Below are 24,199 nucleotides of genomic sequence, written 5' to 3'. Positions count from 1 at the left end.
TATGTGTATATATGTATACATATATGTATATATATATATTTAGAATATCTCCAGAAAGATACATAATACACAAGAAATTTATAACAGTTGCCCCTGGCAAGGGGAACTGGATGCTGAAAGTGGGATGAAGAATTACTTAAACTTTTTTAAAATTATGAAATATTTCAATCATGCAGAAATGTACAGAAAATAATATAACAGATGCCCATGTACCCACCACCCAGATTTCACAGATGTTAGCTTTTGTATTTTTCTATGTATCTCAGCATAGAGTGTTGTAAGTATAGACAACACTCCACTCCATCCCTTTCTTCTTCATGCGCCTCATTAACCCACCACTAAAGGTAATGTGTATCATTCCAAATTTACAATTTTGATACATATGTACCCACAAACATACAGTGTTGTATGCACTTAAAATTTACATATATATGACACTGTGACTTCCTTTTTTAATCATTGTCTGTTTTGACACATGGAGATCTGTTTCATTGATGTTCACTGCTGCATAGAATTCCATTGTGTGGTTAAATCATAGCTCATTTATTCATTTACCTATGAAAAGGCAGCAAAATTTTTTAACATTTTTCCCTTTAAAAGGCATTCCTAGTTTTTTGGTTGTCTTATAGATTTGAGAGAGAGGGGAAGAGAGGGAGGGGAGAGAGCTAGAGACAGGATCAAGCCCACAACCTGGGCATGTGCCCTGACCAGGAATCGAACTGCCGACCTCTCAGTGCATGGGATGATGCACAACCAAATGAGCCGCACCAGCAGCCAGGGCAGCACTTTTAGCTTTAATTAATATATAATACATGGCACATATTAAAGTATAAAATTCATTAAGTTTTGAAAAATTTACCCGCTCCTGAAAGCATCACTACAAGTGAGATAATGAACATATCCATCACCTCTGAAAGCTCCTATGTCCCTTGGTAACCCCTCTCTCTCACCCAGCTGCCACCCACCCCACCCCGATGCCTGGGCAACCATGATGGGTTTCTGTCACAATAGGGTAGTTTGCATTTCCTAGAATTTCACATAATGGAATCATACAACATGTACTTGGTTTTGTCTGGCTTCTATTACTCAGCACGAATTTGAGATTTAGTCACATTGCTGAGTGCGTCAATAGTTTATTCTTTTCATTCCTAAACAGCAAGATAAAATATGCAAAACACTCAGTGATTCCCGGCATACGATAAGTGCTTATTAAATGGAAGCTGTTATTATTATAATATTAAAATCCTTTTCAAATTTCAGAATCTATAAAAGCTATACAACAATCTCTAAGCCCCAACTGCCAAAACAAAGGGAACACAAGCAAACCCCTTTTGGCTTGAAAGAGAAGTCGAGCATAAACGATGCTAAATCAAAAATAAGGTTTTTGGAAGAACTTTTCCGCTTCTCAAATGGCAATAACTCCACCCAGCAGGTCAGTTCATCATGGTCCCAGGGGAATGTTCTGCAGCTCACTCATTTTTCTCAAAATCAGATATTTTTTACTAGAGAAAGTAGCTGCTTGGCAATCCCTGCCTCTCTCTGCTCTCCCCTTACATCAGCACTGGGGTCTCCACTGAGCATTCTCCTAAACACAGACTCAGAATTCCTTTAAATACAGGTGGGGTTGTGTTTCCAGGGATTCCCATGGCTCACCAGTGTGGAGAGCACGTGCTGTATTTAATGGTTCATATGCCCAACCCTGTGCTTTCATTCCTTTAATCCTCCACACCCCATGACACGCTATATCCATAATGCTTTTGAGTGCAAGCAACCGGAAATCCCAGACTAGTGATGTAAACAGAAATTTTTTTCATGCGACAAGCGGTCTTGAGGTAGGCAGAGGACGGTCTCCGTTTGCATAAGCTGAGAAAATGAGGCTTGGTGCCGTTAAGTGACTTCTCTCAAAGTCACACGATGAGCCTTATGTCAAGCTGTCTGCCGTCAAGCTGCAGTGGCCTCCGCTTCGATAACTGTAAGCCATAATCTGAATTTCCACAGCAGAGGCCAGCTTCGGCAAGGCGCTCTGCTGGGAAGGGGGAACGGGGTGTCAAAGTGTAAGGAAATGGAAAACAACGCGTATTTTAGACAATAGAGAAACTGTTCCGCCAATTCGGGTACCTCCAAATTATGGAGCACAGTGCAGCAATTAAAACCAGGATCTGGGAATTTGACGGACCCTCCAGACCTGGGCCTCCTCTCAGCAGGCCGCGTCAGTGGGAGCGTGAAGATGGTGAGCCCAGTGGCCGGAGGCTGGACAAGGCCAGTCCCCCTCCCCCCAGGAGAAAGGCGCTCCTGGAGCTGGCGATGAACTGGGAGCTCCAGGCTCAGCTGTGGAAGCTGAACATGCAGCAGCCGAGCCCGTCCTAGGAACTTCAGAAGGTTTCTTGTTTCAAGGAAAATGTTCCCAACGCCAACAGATACACCAGGGCCGAAGCTTCCCACCTCCATGAGCTCTGCTGGCTCCGCCCCCTCTGTTAGTCACCGTGGAGACGACGTGGCTGGGAGGTTCCACACTCCACTGTGAGAGGGAAGAGCAGACTCCAGGGAGGGGGGGCTCTACCTGGAGTGGGGAGAGCACAGAGGCACCTGAGCATCTTCCTGTGCCGACCTGGTCCGGGGCCATCTGGTCGATGGCTGGGAGCTGGCCCGCTGGAAGCAGGGCTGCCAGTGCCTGGAGGAGGGCGAGCTGGGGCGTGGTGGGCACAGGCTGAGTGCTGCTGGAGCACCAGTTCCCAGGGCAGCAGGGCCACGTGAGAGCCCCTAGCGGGGCTCCTGCTGCAGGGCAAAGGCCCTGCGGTTCGCTTTGGACCGTGGCCGCCAGGGACCAGCGGGCCAGGCTGCCACTGCCCAGGACCGGTCCGTGGTGCCCCAGGTGGGCATCGGGTGCCTCTCCAGCCTGCCCGGGTCAGGATCAGGCTGAGCTGTGGTCCTGTGTGTGCTGGCCGGTGTGGCCTCCCTCTGAGCTCAGACCCTGGACCAGGAGCCCTTGCCCTGCGAGAGGCTGCGAGAGGCCGTCATCTGAGCCTGCAGCAGGCGCTTGACACCACCTCCCTGTCCTCTGCCGCTCTCGGTGGCCTGTGGGCGGGAGTTTTCCGAGGCCCCCAGTATTCTTCCTCCATCGTAGCTTCCTTTCATTAATGTTTTGAAACCAGAGAAGCCAGCACAGGCAGCCATGGGGCTTATGGAAAAGACTGTGGGTGTGATGAAGCTGGGCCAGCAAATAAAAAGAAGTCCAATCCAGCCAAAAGTGGCCCTGGAGGGGACCAGGATGCTAGTCAGTGAGACGTTCCCTGGGCTGACCCTGAACTTGTCTAGGAGCCTCACCCACAAACAGAGGCGAGTCGCAGGGAAGTGGGAAATCAGGGGAACAGCTGTGCTCAGCGAAGTGGCGAGATCCACGAACGAGACGCGAGTTCGCTTCCACACACGCAGCGCTCGGAAGAGGAGCTGCAGTCGGACCTGAAGCAGCAGCTGGGGGCAGTGAGGGTTGTTGGCTCATAAAGGAGAACAGCAGAGAGAGCTGCAGACATGGCAGGAGGTGAAGAAAGCTGAGCTGAGCCCAGGTGGCTGCCAGGCCCATGCCTGGTTCCTCCAGGAAAGAGCATTGCTGGAAAGCAGCTGAGTGGGCCGGCCCAGCCGCTGGGAGAGAGAGAGGAGCTAAGTGGAGGGCCAGCCTTGGAGGTGGCACAGATGCCTGCTGCTGAGCTGTGCCGTGGCCTCCGCACAGAGCCAGCAGCCACACAGGAGTTGGTGCAGCCGGCCCCGCAGTGCCGGGAGGTGCGGGCCACCCAAAGCCGCTGAGAGGCAGCAGAAGCAGGAGCAGTGGTCTATGGAGCGGAATCGAGGGAATGATTGCAGCAGGGTGACCCGAAGACCAGAGGCACCCCTTCCCTGGGCGACAAACCCAGGCCGGATCCCGGGAATTCCTGTCTCTGCGTCGATAGGGCTGGCACAGGTGCTCTTAGAGGCTCCAGAAACCTGGGCAGGAAGGCTTTGGATCTCATTGCTGCTGTGAAGAACCCATCATGACGTGCGAGTGTGAGGGTGCTTTTTCCTAGAGAACTGCTGGGTATTTGTGTGACCAGCTTCCCTTAATTACTAGTAGGTGTTTCTTTCATTAGCTCTTCGATATGTTCGCAAACCTCCAGAGGACCTAACACAGCCGTGGGCAAACTACGGCCTGCGGGCCGGATCCGGCCCTTTTGAAATGAATAAAACTAAAACAAAAAAAAGACCGTACCCTTTTATGTAATGATGTTTACTTTGAATTTATATTAGTTCACACAAACACTCCATCCATGCTTTTGTTCCAGCCCTCCGGTCCAGTTTAAGAACCCATTGTGGCCCTCGAGTCAAAACGTTTGCCCACCCTGACCTAACATCATTTGCCAAACACTCACACGTGACCCCAGGTCCGGAAAAGCACCTTGAGGAAGAGGGGAAACCTGTGATTTATCTCATCTAGCTGAGTCAGACTTCTTTATAGAAAAAGCACTTGTAAGGATCGCATCTCAGATTGATTTATACAGTGCTTTCTGCTCTATAAACATCAGTTTATCCTCATTCCTTTTGGCCAACTCAGCACAAAGGCAAAGTGTTTTTACGCTTTGTTTAGACCCTGTAGCTCCTCTCTGGTTTGCTCGCGAGGGAGATGGCCCCGGCCCAGCGAGGTCCGTCAGCTCGGGGACCTTCTGCCTGGCGCAGCCCTCGCAGTGTTAGCTTTCAGTAAATGGAGGACGGAAGAGACAACAAAGGGGACGTGCGGATGTCACGTCAAGTCTTTTTAAAATGGTGTGACGAGCCGAAACCGGTTTGGCTCAGTGGGTAGAGCGTCGGCCTGCGGACTGAACGGTCCCAGGTTTGGTTCCGGTCAAGGGCATGTACCTTGGTTGTGGGCACATCCCCAGTGGGGGGTGTGCAGGAGGCAGCTGATCGATGTTTAGGCAGCTGATCGATGTTTCTCTCTCATCGATGTTTCTAACTCTCTATCCCTCTCCCTTCCTCTCTGTAAAAAATCAATAAAATATATTTTAAAAAAATGGTGTGACGATATGCCTCTAGGTTTAGTGAGGTGGCTGAAGGCCTCTGCTTGTTTTAGGAAAAGGTATCAAAAAAGTTCTTAAATATCTGGATGACTGTTTAAAGAGTCTTGTGCCATCTGTTTCCCTAGCAACACCCTAAGTTCTAAGATGACAAGATTACTTAATGTTAAATATAGTAAGTACTTTAGTTTTAGGTCTCCTATTACATTTTACTACTATATGTGCTCTTAAGAGTACATGCAATGCCTTTTGTAATTAACTTGTGCTATATATTTATGGCTTTTTAATGGAACTTGGATAGTATTTTAAATTAGTATAGACTTTTAGGGTGAGTGGTTTTTTTGTTGTTGTGTTTATGACATAGTGATGGCTAGCCCAGTGATTTATTTAAATGCTGACTCCTAGTACAGAAATATAACCCCATATTTTAACATTGCTCTGCAATGTGATAAAATATAAACTTCAAAATAATTTTCTTGAATTTTGTTTTATTGATATGTAAAGCAATCCCTTTAAATTGGTTTAAAAAATTATCCCTCGATGTACCTTTAACTTCTTTAACAATTTTTCTGTTAAATATGTAACTTCTCTATAAAACAAACTTTTTGTTATTAAAAAATAAAAGCCTGCTTGGATTAATTTTAAAAAATCAAGTTGTCGGAGGTTATATATTATCATATAAAGATGTCTGCAATATGAGAAATAAAAAATACAAGCAGAGCCCTCGCCAGTTTTGCTCAGTGGATAGAGCATCAGCCTTCAGACTAAAGGGTCCTGGGTTTGATTCCTGTCAAGGCCATGAACCCTGGTTTCAGGCTCCCCCTGGGCCCTGGTCGTGACTTGTGCAAGAGGCAACCAATCGATGTGTTTCTCTCACATCAATGTTTCTCTTAGTCTTTCCCTCTCTCTTCCACCCTCTCTAAAAGATAATTGGAAAAATAACATCAGGTGAAGATTTAAAGAGAGAGAGAGAGAGAGAGAGAGAGAGAGAGAGAGAGAGAGAGAGAGAAATACAAGCAGAACCCAGCCAGCGTGGCTCAGTGGTTGAGTGTCGACCTATGAACTAGGAGGTCATGGTTTAGTTCCTGGTCAGGGCACATGCCTAGGTTGTGGGCTTGATCCTCAACGGTTGTGCAGGAGGCAGCCGGTCAATGATTCTTTCTTGTCATTGATGTTTCTATCTCTCACTCCCTCTTCCATCCTCTCTGAAATCAATAAAAATATATTTTTTAAAAATACAAGCTGAATCTGCAGTATAATTCTGATTTTATAAAGGAAAAAATCTAACAGAGCAAATAGACTAGGATGAGATACACTGAAATATTGAAAGTAATGCTTATTGGTAGGTAAAGAACTATGGGTAATTTTCATTTTCTTCATCATGAGTTTCTATGGTTTGTATTTTTATAATCATGCAAAGTATGTTATTTTTTTGAAAGAATAAACACAAATTAAGCCCTTGCAATATAACTGAAGCATCTTAATGTGAAAAAATTAGATAATGTGGAAGGAAATAGTTCAAACACAGGTACACAAATCATGTCAATGCAAAGTAAGACATGATTAATTACTAATGCTCTCTGTCAAAACACAGTCAGGCAATGAGTTAACTGAGGATTTCTCAAGGGCAAAGCCATGTTGCAGTAATGTTTAAGAAATAGTTTATGGTAGTGGTTACATGAGGTAATCCAGGTTAGAACCCTGGCTTTGCCCTCACTAGCTGTATGGCCTTGGATAAAGTCCCTTAGTTTCTCTAAACCTCAGTTTTCTCATTTGTTAAAAGATTTTTAAAAAGCTGATGACAAGCCCAGCTGGTGTGGTTCAGTGGTTGAGTGTTGACCTATGAACTAGGAGGTCATGGATCGATTCCCGGTCAGGGCACATGCCCAGGTTGTGGGTGATCCCCAGTGTAGGGTGTGCAGGAGGCAGCTGTTCAATGATTCTCTCTCATCATTGATGTCCCTATCTCTCTCCCTCTCCCTCTCCTCTCTGTAAAAAATTATATTATTTTTTTAAAAGCTGGTGACAATATTTTATAGGGCTGCTCTTACAGTGGGCATCGATGGGATAATGCACGTCAGATCCTCGGAAAGGGAATGGTCAGGACGTGTATGTAGGTCGGGTTCCTAGTAGTGCTCCATGGATGAGTGTCCGGCTCTACCATTCAGAGACTGGAGGTGTCGGTGGGACTGGCCGGTCAGGGCCATCCCTGGCCAGGGGTTGGGATGTTAGGGCTCACAAGGACTTTCTCCGGGTGATGTGAAAGAAGCAGTCAAGTCAGTATCCACAGACCTGAATTCTCATTCCAGCAAAGCATTTCACCTGCCTTAGCCTCTATTACCTTAGTTACAGAATGGGGGTCATGGCCTTGGCTCTTTCCCTGCCTATTCTTGGGGTGCGTTATAATAATAAAATGCATTCATTTATTTCTTAATTTAGTAAATGTTCTTCAACATCCTCCTTTATGCTAGATAACGCTCTCTGTGCTGGGGTATGACAATGAGAAAAGCAGAGAGATTTCCTGGCCTGCAGAGTTTACTAGTAGAGGGCAGAGGGAGTGAGACAATAAACAGGAAATCAGTGAAATATAGGATGTTAAGTACTCATACGTGTTATGGAGAAGAATGAAGCATGGGCAGGAAATATATTTTTAATATTTTTTTATTGATTATAGAAAAGAAGGAAGAGATAGAAACATCAATGAGAGAGAATCATTGATTGGCTGCCTCCTGCACGCCCCGCACTGGGGCTCAAGCCCATAACCCAGCCATGTGCCCTGACCAGGAATCAAATCTTGACCTCCTGGTTCATAGGTTGATGCTCAACCACTGAGCCACACTGGTGGGAGGAGGCATAGAGTGTCAGGGAAGGACTTACTGAAGAAGGCATTTGAGTCCATACATGTGTGAGGTCAGTAAGAAGCACACTGTGCTAGCGTTTGAGAGAAAAGGATTCTGGGCAGAGGAGGCATCCAGAGCAGAGGCCCCGAGGCAGCGAATGTGTCAGATGCCGGGTGGTCCGAGCTGAGGGAGGGACCAGGGGAGCAGTGGGAGAGAGAGACAGCTGCCAGGTCTGTGCATGTAACCAGTCTGGCTTTGGCCCCAAGTGAGGTGAGATGCCACTGAAGAGCTTTAAGCAGGAGACTGGCCCATCTGATGTATATCCTAGAAGGATGCCCACTCCTCTGTTTGGAGTATAGTGAAGGGACCAGGGTGGAAGGAGGAGGACCGTTTGGGAGGATTTAGTAATTACTGGATGAGAGCCGGTGCACAAGGATGGTGGCAGCGGAGACACTGACGTGAGAAAACAATTTCACTTTGATCATGAAATTGCTCTTCAAATGTACCATGGTGGTGAAACAGTGCTGGAGGAACACGGATAAAAACGGAGGGTCGCAGGTGCACCTGCTAGATGCCGTTCTAGCTGGACGTCTGGAGTTCCATGTGGAGAAATGACTAAGACGCACAGGTGAGCCCGCCTGGGCATGGGCGCGGCTCGCAGGACTTGTTCACCGCAATGCAGACCCCGGGCCGCACTTCTGTAGACGTCTCCCATGTTTAGCTTCTTCAACATCAGCATGTTGGCGGACACTGGAACCCACTGTGCTCCTCCAGGTCTGGCTGGAAACAAAAGCCTGCTGCCATCTCGCCTAGAGGGCGCTTGGAGCAGAGCTTGGCCAAGAAGGGATCAAAAGTGTGTGTGCCCTTCCCCAGGGAGTCCCCCCTTTCCTGGGGTGCTTACCTGTCCCGTGAGATAACTCAGTGCAGCAAAAGGCCATGTCTTGCTAACTGGCATGCTTTTCTCCTCCACAATCCTTTAGAAGCACCGAGAGCTCAATCAGCCCAAATCCCAGGGTCTGCTTAATGTCAGGGGTGGATTGGAGAATCGCTGCTTTGGAAGGAGGAGAAACAAGTCTTCCTAAGGAGAGCATTTCCCACGGGAAGGACTGTTCTCAAAAACATGTCCTTGGCAGCCCATTAATTATATTTCATTTTGACAGATCTCGTATATAGTTATATCTTTAGGGGGAAGAAGGTGTTGGGTGATTAATTGGTTGATAATGTATGTTAATGGAATGCTAATTGAATTTACAATTATTTCATATTTTAAGCACTGAATTTAACCCAGTACCAGAGAATTGGATATTCCAGCTTCTTGAAGGAACTTGTCTTTCTATCTGTCACCTTCCTATGTCTAGTGACACTTTCTCCTTGTTTACAAACTTGTTTTTCGAGAGAGAGAATCAGATGGTTCTTAGAGCTTCCAGGAAGTGTTGGTTCTGGCAATACATAAATATTTAATTGCCTGATTGAAAGAAACACGTATACCTTCACCCTGTTTCTTAAGTTTGTTCTAAACAAGCCCTGTCAGGCTGGGAGCGATGCTGTTTGATTCCTTCCCTCTGGCTGGATAATTGGAGACACAGCTCCTGCACCATCTGTGCGGAGTCTCCAGGAAGACACGAGATGCTCTGGTAGAGGGCCTGGCGACCTGAAGGTGCTGGGCGGGGGGCTTCATGATCCTGGGGGCTTCTGGGGAATTCTCTGAGGCCAGTGTTTCTGTTCCCCCTCAGAGAAAAGCCCAGCTGAGCTCTTTGACAGCACTGTTGTCCTCTCTTGAAGCCCAGGAGTGGAAGGGGCCTCCACCCGGCCCCGGGATGGGAGTCACAGCCGTCATGCTCCCCTGCTCTTCTAGACAAGGAGGGCCAGTCTCCCCAGGGTCCGGTCCGTGCAGGTTTCCTCCTGGCTGGAGTACTGGGCCCTGGGACTGCCAAGGCGTTTTCTGTTTCTGGACTCTTCCCAATGAAAACTGGGCCCACAGAGATGACAGAAAGAGCATGGGCTTCGTTGTTTCACTGCTCTGGGTCTGTATACTGGCTCCACCTCAGAGGAGTTGTCCTTCTGAGCCTCAGTTTCCTCCTCTTTAAAATGGGATAATAGCACTAACCTTACAGTGACCTGAGGAAGGCCGAAATGAGATCATCAATGTTTGTAAAGACCTAACACCCGCACATAGGAAGAGGCTCAGTGCCTGGTGGGTGCTGTCCCCAGGGCTGCCAGGTCATTCCCAGGTCACCTACTGGTCCGGTGGGACCCCTGCCGCTGGTGGAACTACTGCTGTCATTTCCACATACATGCACACTGCACCGCGGCTCGCACTTGGCCCCCGTACTGCCATCTAAGGTTTGAACGCCCTGCCCTCTCTACCTGTCTCTCCCGTCAGCTGTCCTGGAGAAGCCTCTGGAAAAGAAGGCAGGGAGAAACTATGGCCCCCCGGGGCACAAGAAGCTGATCTACTTCATCGACGACATGAACATGCCGGAGGTGGATGCCTACGGGACGGTGCAGCCCCACACCCTCATCAGGCAGCACCTGGACTACGGCCACTGGTAGGAGCGCGCCGGGGGCCCGGGCTGGGGGGAAGGAACCAAGGCAGGGCCGAGCCAGCCGCCTCCCCTGGAGCTGCACCCCGCCGTTTAGCTCTGCAGCCAGAGGAGAATCCCCGTGGCCGACTCCCTGCCGCACGGGGTTCTGCTTCCTGAGTGGGCTTTCAGACAGGGTATCACCACCCACGTGAGGAGAAGGGACGGAGCCCTCATCTCAGGAGAAAAGCCTACTTTGTCTTCAATCTTTTTCTCAAACGTTGCCTTCTCCAAACCCCCCAAAGCAGAACTGACTCCTCCCCCTCCCCTCATCGCGGCCCCATAGCCCTGAGCAGGCACAGTGGTCACACCTAACACACTGCCCAGGGCAGAGCGCCTGCAGGTCTCAGCAGCCTTTGTCTCTTCAGAACAACTCAGGGCCCACGCTGCCTCTTAAAACAGCATAGTTTTTAATGGCAAAAGGGCTGAACTTGGCAGGAAAAAACCCCCACAAGTCAGTCGTTTGACCATTTTTGGCTCATCTTCCTGCCTCACACATGAATCGGCTGCTGAGAACGAGTGGGCAGTGTGAAGAGGGAACCCAGAGGGAACGATAGTGTGATGGTAACCTGAGTTGCCTTTCATTCATTCCTGTCTCTGCTGGATGCCTGCCACAGCCAGCCACCCACAGCCTCCACGCCGGCATCTGCGCAGCTGAGCCACCCTGGAGAGCACCAGTCAGGCTTACGAGTTTTACTCTGGATTCAAGGTCACAAGTCTTAAACGGAAGTAGAAACTTCCTGGAAACTCTTCCATACTGCCTCCATATGCTTACATTTCCGCTCTCAGAAATGTCCATTTCATCCCTTCCCCCTCTCCTCAAGCTTCCCACCCACCCCTGCTGATGATCACACGCCATCTGCCTCTTGCTTACATCTAGACAACATACATGCATCCCTGCAGCCTTTCTTCCTCCTCCTGTCACATCTTCCCTGGGGCATAGCCGCCCACCAGCATCTTGATTCTACTTTTCCCACCTCCTGAAACCTCACGTCATCAACTCGTCCCCTGTCTCCTTCATAACAACATGCATACATTTCTATTGTGTTAAAAAAAAAAATCGTTCTCAATTTACTGCTCGCTCTCTCTCTCTCTCTCCCCACTTAATCAAATTTCTCTACTCTGTCTTCACGCCCTCAACCTCCTACTCACTCCTCAGGCCATTATTATGAGTTTCTATTTCCTCCATTCTAATAAACCGTTTCTGCTCAGCGACTAACTATATCTTTATGATGAAATCCATCTTTTTATTCTCTCGAGATGTGCTGGACCACTTTCCCTAGTTAGAAATGCTGACTGCCTTTGCCTCCTGGGGTGCCATGCACCCTGATCCTCCTCCTCCCCCTTAGTGCATCGTTGTGGTCTCTTCTCCCTACGTTGTTTCCGTAAGTACTGGATCGTCAGCATTTTGTCCTAGGCTCATGTCGCTTCTCGGTCTCTACCAACCACCCAAACACGTGAACGATAGGGCACATCGGATCTCACCTTGACAAGGCACTCGCCTGCCCGGGCCCTCGCACAGCTCTCCCCTATGTTTTCTGACTGTCCCAGGTATGATCGGAACAAGCTGTCTCTAAAGGAGATCATGAATGTGCAGTATGTTTCCTGTATGAATCCTACTTCAGGCAGCTTCACCATCAACCCACGGCTTCAGGTACGGGAGGAGCTGGGGTTCTGGGACCCTAAACACTGCCTTAACGAGGGCTGATGTTACTTGATCATAGTAAGAATTGGCCCTTCCCGCGTCCAGCCTTTAAAAGTGGTAAATCGTGCAGGACGCTGACTTTCTAAGAAGAGAAACTCCTAGACCCAGAGTTATAAAGCTGTTTAGAGCTGGACAGGGTCAGAGAATTCATCTAGTTTAACTCATTTTTCAGGCTAAGAAAATGTCAGGGAGGTGAAATGGTTCTCCCATGGTCACGTGGATGCTTGGTATCAAACTCAGGTTTCCTGAGCCCCAGCTCAATTCTCCTACTTCCCCGCTGAGCCCCAGCTCAATTCTCCTCCTGCACCCCCACTGATCCCCAGCTCAGTTCTCCTCCTGCTCCCCGACTCAGCCCCAGCTCAGTTCTCCTCCTGCTCCCCCATTGATCCCCAGCTCAGTTCTCCTCCTGCTCCCCCATTGATCCCCAGCTCAGTTCTCCTCCTGCTCCCCCACTGATCCCCAGCTCATTCTCCTCCTGCTCCCCCACTGAGCCCCAGCTCAGTTCTCCTCCTGCTCCCCCACTCAGCCCCAGCTCAGTTCTCCTCCTGCTCCCCCACTCAGCCCCAGCTCAGTTCTCCTCCTGCTCCCCCACTGAGCCCCAGCTCAGTTCTCCTCCTGCTCCCCCACTGAGCCCCAGCTCAGTTCTCCTCCTGCTCCCCCACTGAGCCCCAGCTCAGTTCTCCTCCTGCTCCCCGACTCAGCCCCAGCTCAGTTCTCCTCCTGCTCCCCCATTGATCCCCAGCTCACTTCTCCTCCTGCTCCCCCACTGATCCCCAGCTCATTCTCCTCCTGCTCCCCCACTGAGCCCCAGCTCAGTTCTCCTCCTGCTCCCCCACTGAGCCCCAGCTCAGTTCTCCTCCTGCTCCCCCACTGAGCCCCAGCTCACTTCTCCTCCTGCTCCCCCACTGATCCCCAGCTCATTCTCCTCCTGCTCCCCCACTGAGCCCCAGCTCAGTTCTCCTCCTGCTCCCCCACTGAGCCCCAGCTCAGTTCTCCTCCTGCTCCCCCACTGAGCCCCAGCTCATTCTCCTCCTGCTCCCCCCACTGAACCCCAGCTCCATTCTCCTCCTGCTCCCCCGCTGAGCCCCAGCTCAGTTCTCCTCCTGCCCCCCCACTGAGCCCCAGCTCAGTTCTCCTCCTGCCCCCCCACTGAGCCCCAGCTCAGTTTTCCTCCTGCTCCCCCATTGATCCCCAGCTCACTTCTCCTCCTGCTCCCCCACTGAACCCCAGCTCAGTTCTCCTCCTGCTCCCCGACTCAGCCCCAGCTCATTTCTCCTCCTGCTCCCCCATTGATCCCCAGCTCATTCTCCTCCTGCTCCCCCACTGAGCCCCAGCTCAGTTCTCCTCCTGCTCCCCGACTCAGCCCCAGCTCAGTTCTCCTCCTGCCCCCCCCCACTCAGCCCAGCTCAGTTCTCCTCCTGCTCCCCCACTGAACCCAAGCTCAGTTCTCCTCCTGCTCCCCCACTCAGCCCCAGCTCAATTCTCCTCCTGCTCCCCCACTGATCCCCAGCTCAGTTCTCCTCCTGCTCCCCCACTGAACCCAAGCTCAGTTCTCCTCCTGCTCCCCCGCTGAGCCCTAGCTCAATTCTCCTCCTGCTCCCCCACTGATCCCCAGCTCAGTTCTCCTCCTGCTCCCCCACTCAGCCCCAGCTCAATTCTCCTCCTGCTCCCCCACTGAACCCCAGCTCAGTTCTCCTCCTGCTCCCCCACTCAGCCCCAGCTCAATTCTCCTCCTGCTCCCCCACTGAACCCCAGCTCAGTTCTCCTCCTGCTCCCCCACTCAGCCCCAGCTCATTCTCCTCTTGCTCCCCCACTGAGCCCCAGCTCAGTTCTCCTCCTGCTCCCCCACTGAACCCAAGCTCAGTTCTCCTCCTGCCCCCCCCCACTCAGCCCAGCTCAGTTCTCCTCCTCCTCCCCCATTGAGCCCCAGCTCAGTTCTCCTCCTGCCCCCCACTCAGCCCCAGCTCAGTTCTCCTCCTGCCCCCCTCTCCCCCATACTGACGTCTTTGACCCAAGCTCCAAAGCCCATTATCTCCCCAGTCATTTTAGGTCCAACCTAAATCTGGGTTTAATGTGAAAAATGTGGCCACAATATGGAATGCAAAGCCCTTAAATGAATTCTGTTTTGAGTAAATTCAGAACGGCTGGCTTTATTCTGGGACGCCAGGTTTCTAACTCAGCCGCCTCCATGCCTCTTTCCTCGCACAGCGTCACTTCAGTGCCTTTGTCCTCTCCTTCCCGGGAGCGGACGCCCTGTCCTCCATCTACAGCTCCATCCTGACTCAGCACCTGAGGCTTGGAAACTTCCCGGCATCACTGCAGAAATCCACCCCCCCGCTGATCAACCTGGCCCTTACCTTCCATCAGAAAGTCGCCACCACGTTCCTACCCACGGCAATCAAATTCCACTATATCTTCAATCTCCGAGACTTCGCCAACATTTTCCAGGTGAGTCCATCTGCTCCGAGACACCCCAGAAGGCTCAGTGGTGGCTCGCATTCTGGGTAAATTAGTAGCAAATGCCAAACTCTTGGCAAAGGCACAGTTCCCATGGAGTCAAGAACATAAACAGGCGAATAGAGTGCCATGGGCCCCGTGAGGAAGGGCTTCAAAAAACAGAGGTCTGTTTGCCAATCAATTATTTCCCAGTAACAGATGCATTTCGGAGTTGGTTCCTTTGGGCTGGGGGAGGCTGAGCATCGTGGCGATAATGTTACACAACGATTTCAGCGTGCCTAGGGAGCAAAATGGCACAGAAGAAAGAAAGAGAAAACTATTTTCCAGGCCCTGGTGGTACATCCATTGTTCCTGGATGAAAAGGAATGTCCCCAACCACGCAGGGTAGCTCTGCCTCTTGAAGAAGCCATGTCCTAATATTCCTGAGATACCATCTGCCGGCCCCTGGATTACCTCGGTTCTAATTATTCCAGCTTCTTTTCCAGGCCAGAGCCATTTCAGATCCCTTCAGCTGCTCATCTGAACAGTGAAGGCCTGTCTGTGCCTGTGGTTTCCAGCAGTGGGGCCCTTCACCATTAGAATGCGCTGCAGCAAACCCCGATCTGCTCTTCCCCTTGGTCATGGTGACGTCCACAATTCTCCCGTCCTGGATAAGAATCTGCACAAACTAATTTTCAGAGAGACCTCACCCCCAAGTAATGGCACTGGGCCATTACTGAGGGAAGAATGTCATTCACACCACACAGAGGCCACACCTGTAGGGAAATGTCAATGAGGCCAGGGAATGAAGCATGACCCTCCCTGGGGGAATGGGGGAGGGGCGCACAAGTATTTGGAATTAATTACCCAGCACACTACCTGTCACACTCTGGGGAACCCAAGACCAGCAAAGGACTGGACCCTGAGAACACAGGGCTGCATGTTCCACTCAGGACTCCTGGTTGTAAAGAGCGGAAACCTACTACAACTTTGTTCAAATAGACAAGAGCTGTGCCCCAGCGAGGCTTTTCCTGAAGGTGGAGTCACTGCTCCCACTGCAAGTCAGGTCTCTGAGAACATCTGTAAGCTGTTCAGGAGAGCACCCCTGGGTGGACCGTGTGTCTCCCAAGCGTTGCTGCGTTAGAGTGGGGACCAGAGACCTGCTGAGAGTGTACAGATTTGCTCAAGAGCACACAGCCAGCCAGAGACGAGGCTGGGATGAGAATCTGGTCTTCGGGTTCCTAGCCTGGTCCCCTTCCCTGTGCTACCCCTTGTGCCTCCAATGAGGAGAAAAGCATAAGAGGGTTAAGGCAGCAAGAAGTCTTTAGGTCCACAGTCCTCAGGCCTGGACAATGGCAACATGTGTGTGTACCCACTCTTATCTCCATTTATTGAGTATTAATTTAAAAAGATTTTTTTTAAAATCACACAATCCCTCTCTTAAATCTCAATGCAACATGATGAGGTAGGAGTATTACCATCTGTATTTTCCAAGTTAAAAAAAAAAAGGTGTTAAAATAATTTTATAACATTTTCATTGCTCGCAATGGTGTGAGGTCTCTTTTAGCAGAAGCCCCCAGCCCTAGCTCCTGCCTGGACCATCTGAAATTTAATCCCTCTGGGATACACACTTTTATCCCAATTTAACAGAGACTCAGAGAAGTTACCAGCTAGCAGGTGACAGTGTGAACGGACGTGGCGGTAGAAACGTATAAAACGATGTTGGTGAGATTGGAAAGATAACTTGAGACCAGAGTGGCCCTCATAAAAAGTCTGACTTTAGTCTGTGATAATCGCTAGCATTTACTGAGCACAGTTCTAGGCCCTAATAATTTAATCCTCACAACCACCATGTGGGGTAAAATACTGATTATTTCTGATTTAGAAATGAGAAAACTGTGCCACAGACAAATCAGGTACCGTGAGCATGAGCACAGAGCCGGTAGGCAGCAGCACTGATACCGGAAACTAGAATATTCAGCTCCACGTGCAGGCTATCCGGGGACAGTGGCTTCCTGAGGAGGAAGGTTCTGTCCCAGCCTTGTTTTAGGGGCAACTGCTACCATGGTGAGGGAGAACGGGAGGGGAGATGCTGGAGTGGGGGTGAGTCTTTCTTCCCCTGGCCTGTTTCTTTGCCTGACTCGGGCAGCCTGGGTGCGGACCTCTGGGCTCTGTGTCCCAGCCAGGCCTCCCCGCAGCTGCCAGCTGTCAGCCACCTGCTGGGTGTGGGGAAATGCAGCCCCCACTGCAGCACCGGCCTCCTCCCTACCCCACCCTCCTCCACCGGAGACCTAACTCACAGCTTGCATCCCTCTTTGCCTGCCTGCTTGTCTAACGGCCTGATGGAAGAGCTCAAGGGAATGATTGAAGACTGCACTGCACAGAGAATCTCTGTTTTCCTCCATCCGGCTTGATCTAAGGCTCAATAATTCAGACCAGCTCTCCACTTCCTCCCTCTGTTCCACCCAGGACAGAATTTGATAGTGCTCTGAGAGGCGGGAATTATTAACCGTCCCATCTCCGTGCTGCACATGACTATCTAAGATGGTGCAAAGTTTGCACCGGCCATGCCCACACTGGCTCAGCCCTTGCCAGTCAGCCTGAGTGCCTGGCAGTAGCAGGGCTTAGAAAGGTCAATGGCGCACCTCACTGCTTTTTGCTGGATTCCATTTGCTATTTTTTCTCTATAATTTTTGCATCTATATTAATGGTTGTCCTATAATTTCTTTCATCTACTATTCTAAGGTTATGAAGTCCTCATAGATTACGTGGGGAAGTGTCCCCTCTTTTTTCCTCTCTGGGAGATTCTGTAGAGCATTGCATTGTGCCTTCCGTAAATGTCTGAAGAATTTATTGATGAGTCATCTGCAGTTTTCTCTGTGGAAGATTTTAAATCATAAATTTAATTTCTTTAATACATATTAGACAATTCAGGTTTTCTGTCTTGATGTATCAGTTCTGGTAAGATGTTGATGTCAACAATTTCTAATTGATCGGCATATAATTGTTTATATATCCTGTTATTATCTTTGAAATATGCATTGTAGCTGACATGCCCTCCTTCTTATTCTGAATGTTGATTGTGTATACCTTTTCTGTTTTCTCTTTTTACCTTCTATCAGCCTTACTAGGGAGTTATCAATTCTGCTAGTCTTTTCAAAGAAACTGAAAAGTTACCAATATTATGTTTTGTACTTTCTTAACTACCTCTATTTGATATCTGTTTTTATATTATTAATATTTAATCTTATAATCTCTTTCTTACTACTTACTTTGGGTTTGGAGTTAGTTTGTCTTTCTGTTTCTAACTTCTTGGCATGGCCACTGAGATCATTAATTGTCAGCCTTCCTAGTAGGCTGACCATTATTAAATGCACTGTATATCAAAAATGGCTCTTGCTTTAAAGTCAACTTTGTATGATATCAGCATGGCTACTCCATGTTCTTTTAGTATCTTTATTCTATATTGTTTTCCAGCTTTTATTCCAACTGTTTTGAATTTTTATATTTAAAATATATATTTCCCGTAGGCAACACACAGTTGGATTTTTAAAATCTAGTCTGATAATCTTTATCTTTTAATTAAAATGTTTACTGTATTTATATTCGATGTTATTTTATATAATAATTATTTTACATAACAATTGTACTATTTGTTTTTAATATGTTCTACATAGTGTATGTTTCCTTTTCTCCAATTTCTCATATTCTGTTGAGCTAGTTATATTTTTTATTCTTTATTTTCTCTTTCTTTTAGCATGCTGTACATCCTTTGACTATTCATCTAATGGGTACCAAGTGCATCACTTTATTCTTTTATCCTTTTTAAATTAGTACCTTTATCAAATGCCATATGATGCAAGGATCTTAGAACAATTTACCTCCTTTCAACTTTTATGCCACTGATTTATTTTAATTCAGTATATACTGAACACCCATAATGCACTATTTCTGTCCTAGTAAGTCAACACTATTTAGATTTACTCACATATTACCCTTTCCATTGATCTTTATTCCTGCTGCATTTCTGGTTTTCCATTTAGAATCATTTTTGCTCTGCCTGAATAACTTCTTTAGTGTTTGCTTTAGTTTATATCTGCTAGCAAAGAACCTCTCAGTTTTTATTAGAGTTTAAATGCATTTATTTCATATTTTTAAAGAATTTTGGACAGTGATTTAGAATCTAGGTTGGCAGCTATTTTCCCCCAGCACTTTGAAGGTGGCATTTCGTTGTTTTCGGGTTTCCATCGAGAAATTATCTCCAAGTCTTACTGTACCTTTGAGAGTATCTGTATTTTTTCTCACTTGTCTGTTTTTAAAATTTTCTCTTTGTCTTTGATTTTCAAGAAAATCACAATTATGCTTAATATGTCTGGGTGGTATTTTGATATTTATCCTGCTTAGTGTTTGCAGCATTTTTTAAATCAAGTTTGGTGTCCTTTTTTCAATTTTAGAGAAGTTAGAGCTAACATCTCTTTATATATTGCTTCTGCTTCTCTCTGTTCTATATCTGGTATTCCCATACATGTATATGACCTTTCCACTGTGTTTCATGTGCTTCTTATGCTTTTGTCTTTTTTTAATATTAATTTTAGAGAGAGGAAGGGATAGAGAGGAAGAGAAACATCCATGTGCGAGAGATACATAGATTGGCTGCTCCTCTACACGCCCCCAAACAAGCCCGCATCCTGGCATGTGCCCCGCCTGGGAATAGAACCTGCCACCTATCGGTGTACAGGATGACACTACAACCAATTGAGCCACACTGGCCAGGGCACTTCTGTTTTTTCTTTGTTAATTTTTTTTTTCTGTTTGTTATTCAGTTGGATTATTTTGTGCTGGTCCCTTTTCTACTCACTAATTCTTTTTTCAGGTGTGTCATTCTTTATTAATCCCATTTGATAAGTTCTTAATCTCAGTAACTATAACTTGGGGGTCATTTTTAATTTGACAATTTCCATTTGGTTTATTTTTAAACGTTTCAGTACTCTGCTGAAATTCTTTACCTGGTCATCTAATTTCTTAGTCATATTAATTGTAGTTTTGTTAAAGTTTGTGTCTGTTAATTCCAATGCCTAGATCTTTTGTGGGTCAGTTTTTTTCTTGGTTTTGATCATATCTCCTGGTATTCCCAGTCTGTTTGATTGCCAGACATTATGAATTTTAAAATGTGCGGGTAATTTGAGGGTTTAGATCAGTGGTTCTCAACCTTCTGGCCCTTTAAATACAGTCCCTCATGTTGTGACCCAACCATAAAATTATTTTCGTTGCTACTTCATAGCTGTAATATTGCTACTGTTATGAATCGTAATGTAAATATCTGATATGCAGATATTTACAAATACAGAGTAGGCGACCCCTGTGAAAGGGTCGTTCGACTGCCAAATGGGTCACGAACCACAGGTTGGGAACCGCTGGTTTAGATGATGATGTTTTCCTTCAGAAATTACATACTTCTGCTTCTGGCCCGCAGTTGCCAGGGACTGAGGAGACTGAAATTGGGCTTAGTTCCTGTGAGGACTGAGCGATTTGTTCACTCACACTTCTAACGTACAACCACCTGACAGGGCCCATTGGGGTTTAGCTACAACCTCTTTCCTGGTAATCCCTGAACTCCAGTTTTCATCCTTCCTGCCCCATGAGATGAGAAAACATTGCTCAACTTCTCAACCTCTCACTTGTCACTGTCTTTTCAGTTTCTGATCCTATAAGGCACTGCTTGTGAATTGGCAAATGTCTGAAGAAGACAAATGGTGCCAAACATGGGATTAATCTCACTTCCTTCTCTTCTCTCCAGTAGTTGAGCCCCGCAAGTCCTCGCTGACTTGATTACTTTCTGATGCTTCTAAAAAGATAAAGCTTTAAAAACAATTTTCCCATCTTTTGCAGTTGGTCTCAGTGGGTTGGTCTGTGATCAGCTATTCTGCCATTACCAAAAGCAGAAATATTAATGGAGGTTCTTGTGACCTTATAGTAATTGAAGGATTCAATATCAGTTCATTCTTTCAACAAGCATTCCCTGAGAATCATATGTCAGGCACCAGGCGAGGTGCTAATAATACAGTGATTAAAACAAACCACATCTGAAAATAAATCTCTCAATTTCCCTGCCTTTAAGACACTCACCATGACCTGGAAGAAGCAAACCAGTACAAAGAAAAATAATTTTAGAAACTAATAATTCTCTTATAAATATTTAAAGGGTCATATGGGAGCACATCAGAGGGAATGGTGTTAGACAGGAAAGAAGAGACCATGGAAGACTCAACAAAGTTTATCAACTGATCTAGATCTTGAAATATGAGCAGAGCAAACAAAGGCATGAAGTCACAGAATGTATTCAGTCAGGGTCAGAAAATAATTTGAGTTTTGTGAAACCGGAAACTGGATTTGATGGGATGTGGTGATAAGAGGGATCATGAGTAATCAGACTGGTAGTCATATTAGAAGCAGACCTTTGTGCCATGCGGTGGAATCTGAGCATTATCCCTCCGGTACTGGGGAGCAATTAAATGGCCCCCTCTTTCTCTGACACAGAAAGAAAGCAATGAAGGCGGACACAGGAGCAAATGAGTTTGAAGTTATAGGACTTACTGAAGTTGTTGAGGGGCTCTATTCTTGGTGGTCTTTATTTTTCAATGAAAAAGAAAGCTGAGGGGGATAGGGGAGGCTAGGGGACTGTCTCGGGTGGGGGAAAAAATGGACACATATGTAATACCCTTTGTAATACTTTAAGCAATAACTTAAAAAAAAAGAATTCAAGCTTATAGAGCTTAAACAAAAAACAAAAAAAAGAAAAAGAAAGCTGAGACATTGGCTAATAGTAGCAGAGATGTGCCAGAAATTTGAGATAAAATAATAAATATTTTAAACAATTCCTGTGTTACTATGTTAGATGGGAAGGAGAATCTACTCAAGATAAACAAATGTGTTGGTGACTGCAGAAGTTAACTATATTCATCCTAGTCCTTCGTCACCATTCTGATTCCACATGAGCAATTGTCCCTCAGAGTAGCTTTCAAAACGGCGCTGACGGAATTGAAACAGAGCAGAGCCCCCTTCCCGCAGCGTGGTGATTTGGAATGCAGTGTCTAAAATTCCAGGCTCCAAGGCCAGGCAAACCTGACTTCAAAACCTCTTGGTTATCATGTGGCATTGGACATACTTCCTATCTCTGAACTGCAATTTCCAAATTATATGAAATGGATATAATAAAAATGACTTTGTGGGATCATCATGATGGTTCAATGAGCTGTGTCTGGCAAAACATCGACTCCAGTACCTATCACAGAACTGGCTTCAATCAATACTCGCTGTTGTCGTTGCAAGTTGTTATTCATGCCATATTTTTGTCTGTTCTCCTTAAAGGGCATTCTCTTCTCCTCGGTGGAGTGTGTGAAATCTGCACGGGACCTGGTAAAGCTCTATCTGCACGAATCAAATCGTGTTTACCGGGATAAGATGGTGGAGGAAAAGGACTTTGCTCTTTTTGATAAAATCCAAACAGAAGTCGTCAAGAAAATTTTTGATGTGAGTATTGCACTGTGAATTCTTTCTACATTTAAAAATAATGATAGTTGTGCAGACTATCACCCAAATTATAAAAATACAGCCCATAAATTAGAGAAAATAAGAGATTAGTAAAAGAAAGAAAAGTCTATCATTATTTTGTAGAGATGAAAAGTGTTGAGGCAAGAAGAGACAAATTAAGCATAGGATCTGAGTGTTGAGAAGGTCTATGGACATCCACTAATCCAAACCCTCCTTTAGTAGTAACTCCCCTCAGTGTCGTTTCCCAGGTTAGTCACCCCAGTTCGTGCACCAGCGTCCTCGGAAATGCACAATCTCAGCTTTCCCAGGGCAGCCATCTGGGAACTGGGGATGACTGGAAATTTAGAACAATTTTGAAATTTGGGACCTTTGGGACAATTATAAAAACTGGAAATTTATTCTAATCATGATTTAAAATTTATTTTCCTGTCTGTTAATCCTAGGTTTACCTTCAAATCTTTGAAGACCATTTATCTTGCCCTTCCTAGGTCTTCTCTTCTCCGAGCTAAATAGGCTCTGCTCTTTTAACCATTTCTGACACGGCTTCAAACCCAGAGTAGTTGGCATCATCTTGATTATTCTCCCATCCGTTTTCTCCTCTGAAATCATGATGCCTGGCTCACCACACAGCCCAACTGTGTCTGACCAAAAGCAAGATCATCATTCCCCTTATGTACTATACCTCTGTTACTACGTTTTTCAAAATGTGTCCTGCTAAATAGTTGTACCACAATATGCTTTTTAGAAAGAAGGTATCTATGATTTCTCAAGTTGAGAAAATACTTCATATCATATTCCTTTCTTAGAAATTCAGTGTATTCAACACATGAAAGCCTTGAACATCAGCAATGACCCTGATTCGTCTATGATCTCCAAATGCATTGGACCCTACAACTCTTTCCCTCCATAAAACCTATTAATAATTTTCAGAATGAATGGTCCATAGAATATGCCTTGGGAAACACTGGTACATTAGCACCTCCTAAGATGACACTATATTTCTTAGTGTCAAAATTACCCCACAACTAACACTGAGCCTTCTGTTGACCAAAGCCTCATGTTTTCCATACATACTATTTGTTGTCCTCTCTTGAACTTAGAAAAAATCAAATCTTATGTTCAAATGTACCATATTGTCCCTGTGTTCACCTTGTTAGGTTCAGCTCTCCTTATTTTTTTCCTGATAAGATCCTGGATCTCTCTCTCTCTCTGAAGATTTTACTGTCCACCCAGCCTATACAACAGCCTTTTGAATGTTGGGACTGTGTTTTAAGTAACTTAGCTCATTCTTCTCTTTACTAGTCCGAACACTGAATTTCTCCAACTTTCCCATCATTTTTATATGGCACTCTCACATCTCAGATACTCCTCTCTGAGTTTTGTAGAATTTGCCCATTTATGTCTTCATTGTTAGCTCTGCAAATGAGCCTTTCCTGTTTTCTTAAACTGGTCTAAGCTAGCACTTTAGTGTGACAACACTCAGTCTTTGAGATAGAGGTTTCTATGTGGGTCTGTATACTACGGGCCCATCCTTTTTACCATAGACCCAGACATAATTAACACTGCCATTATGTACATTTGTTGATTGTTTTGTTTCTGATTAGTGCACATTTTTATTTTTGCACAAACAGCATTTATAGCTTCCTTGTAAAGTAAATTTATCCCCTTTTTCATTTAGAATATTTGTAAAAGTAAGCACTAATTTCACATAGTCTTGCAAAGTACTGTGTCCATTATTATGAAGAAACATTGTCACAGCATAAACTAGGTAAAGAAATTTTCCTCTGTTACCTAACAATGGAATATTTAGAATCTGAACTATTTGGCTTGGCTGGAAATATAAGCACTTCATTCCTTATTTTTATTACTACAAAAGCAAAATTCTTGATGACTCTATCTCCATGCCATACCATTGGTAAGACGTCACAACACATTCCACCCGCCTAAGCCAGTTTTCCTAATGCGCATGCCCAAGGCCGATGTGCTGTCTGTGACTTGTGCAGCCATAAACAGCTCACCCTGCTGGGTGATAACGTGTCTCAC

General features: G+C 46.4%; 1 protein-coding gene across 1 annotated transcript in view; it reads left to right on the top strand.

Moving 5' to 3' along the window:
• Positions 1-24,199, top strand: part of DNAH9 (dynein axonemal heavy chain 9) — a 343,788-nt gene that overhangs the window by 169,356 nt on the left and 150,233 nt on the right. The window contains exons 39-42 of the mRNA XM_059668596.1: positions 10,266-10,431; positions 12,016-12,118; positions 14,378-14,617; positions 21,974-22,135. Coding sequence (XP_059524579.1) covers positions 10,266-10,431; positions 12,016-12,118; positions 14,378-14,617; positions 21,974-22,135 — 671 coding nt within the window. The remainder of the gene's footprint in view (positions 1-10,265; positions 10,432-12,015; positions 12,119-14,377; positions 14,618-21,973; positions 22,136-24,199) is intronic.

This window comes from Myotis daubentonii, chromosome 16 (assembly GCF_963259705.1).
Source record: "Myotis daubentonii chromosome 16, mMyoDau2.1, whole genome shotgun sequence".
Lineage (NCBI taxonomy): Eukaryota > Metazoa > Chordata > Mammalia > Chiroptera > Vespertilionidae > Myotis > Myotis daubentonii.
The sequence above is the reverse complement of the archived record's forward strand: the minus strand, read 5'-3'. Positions and strand labels throughout refer to the sequence as shown.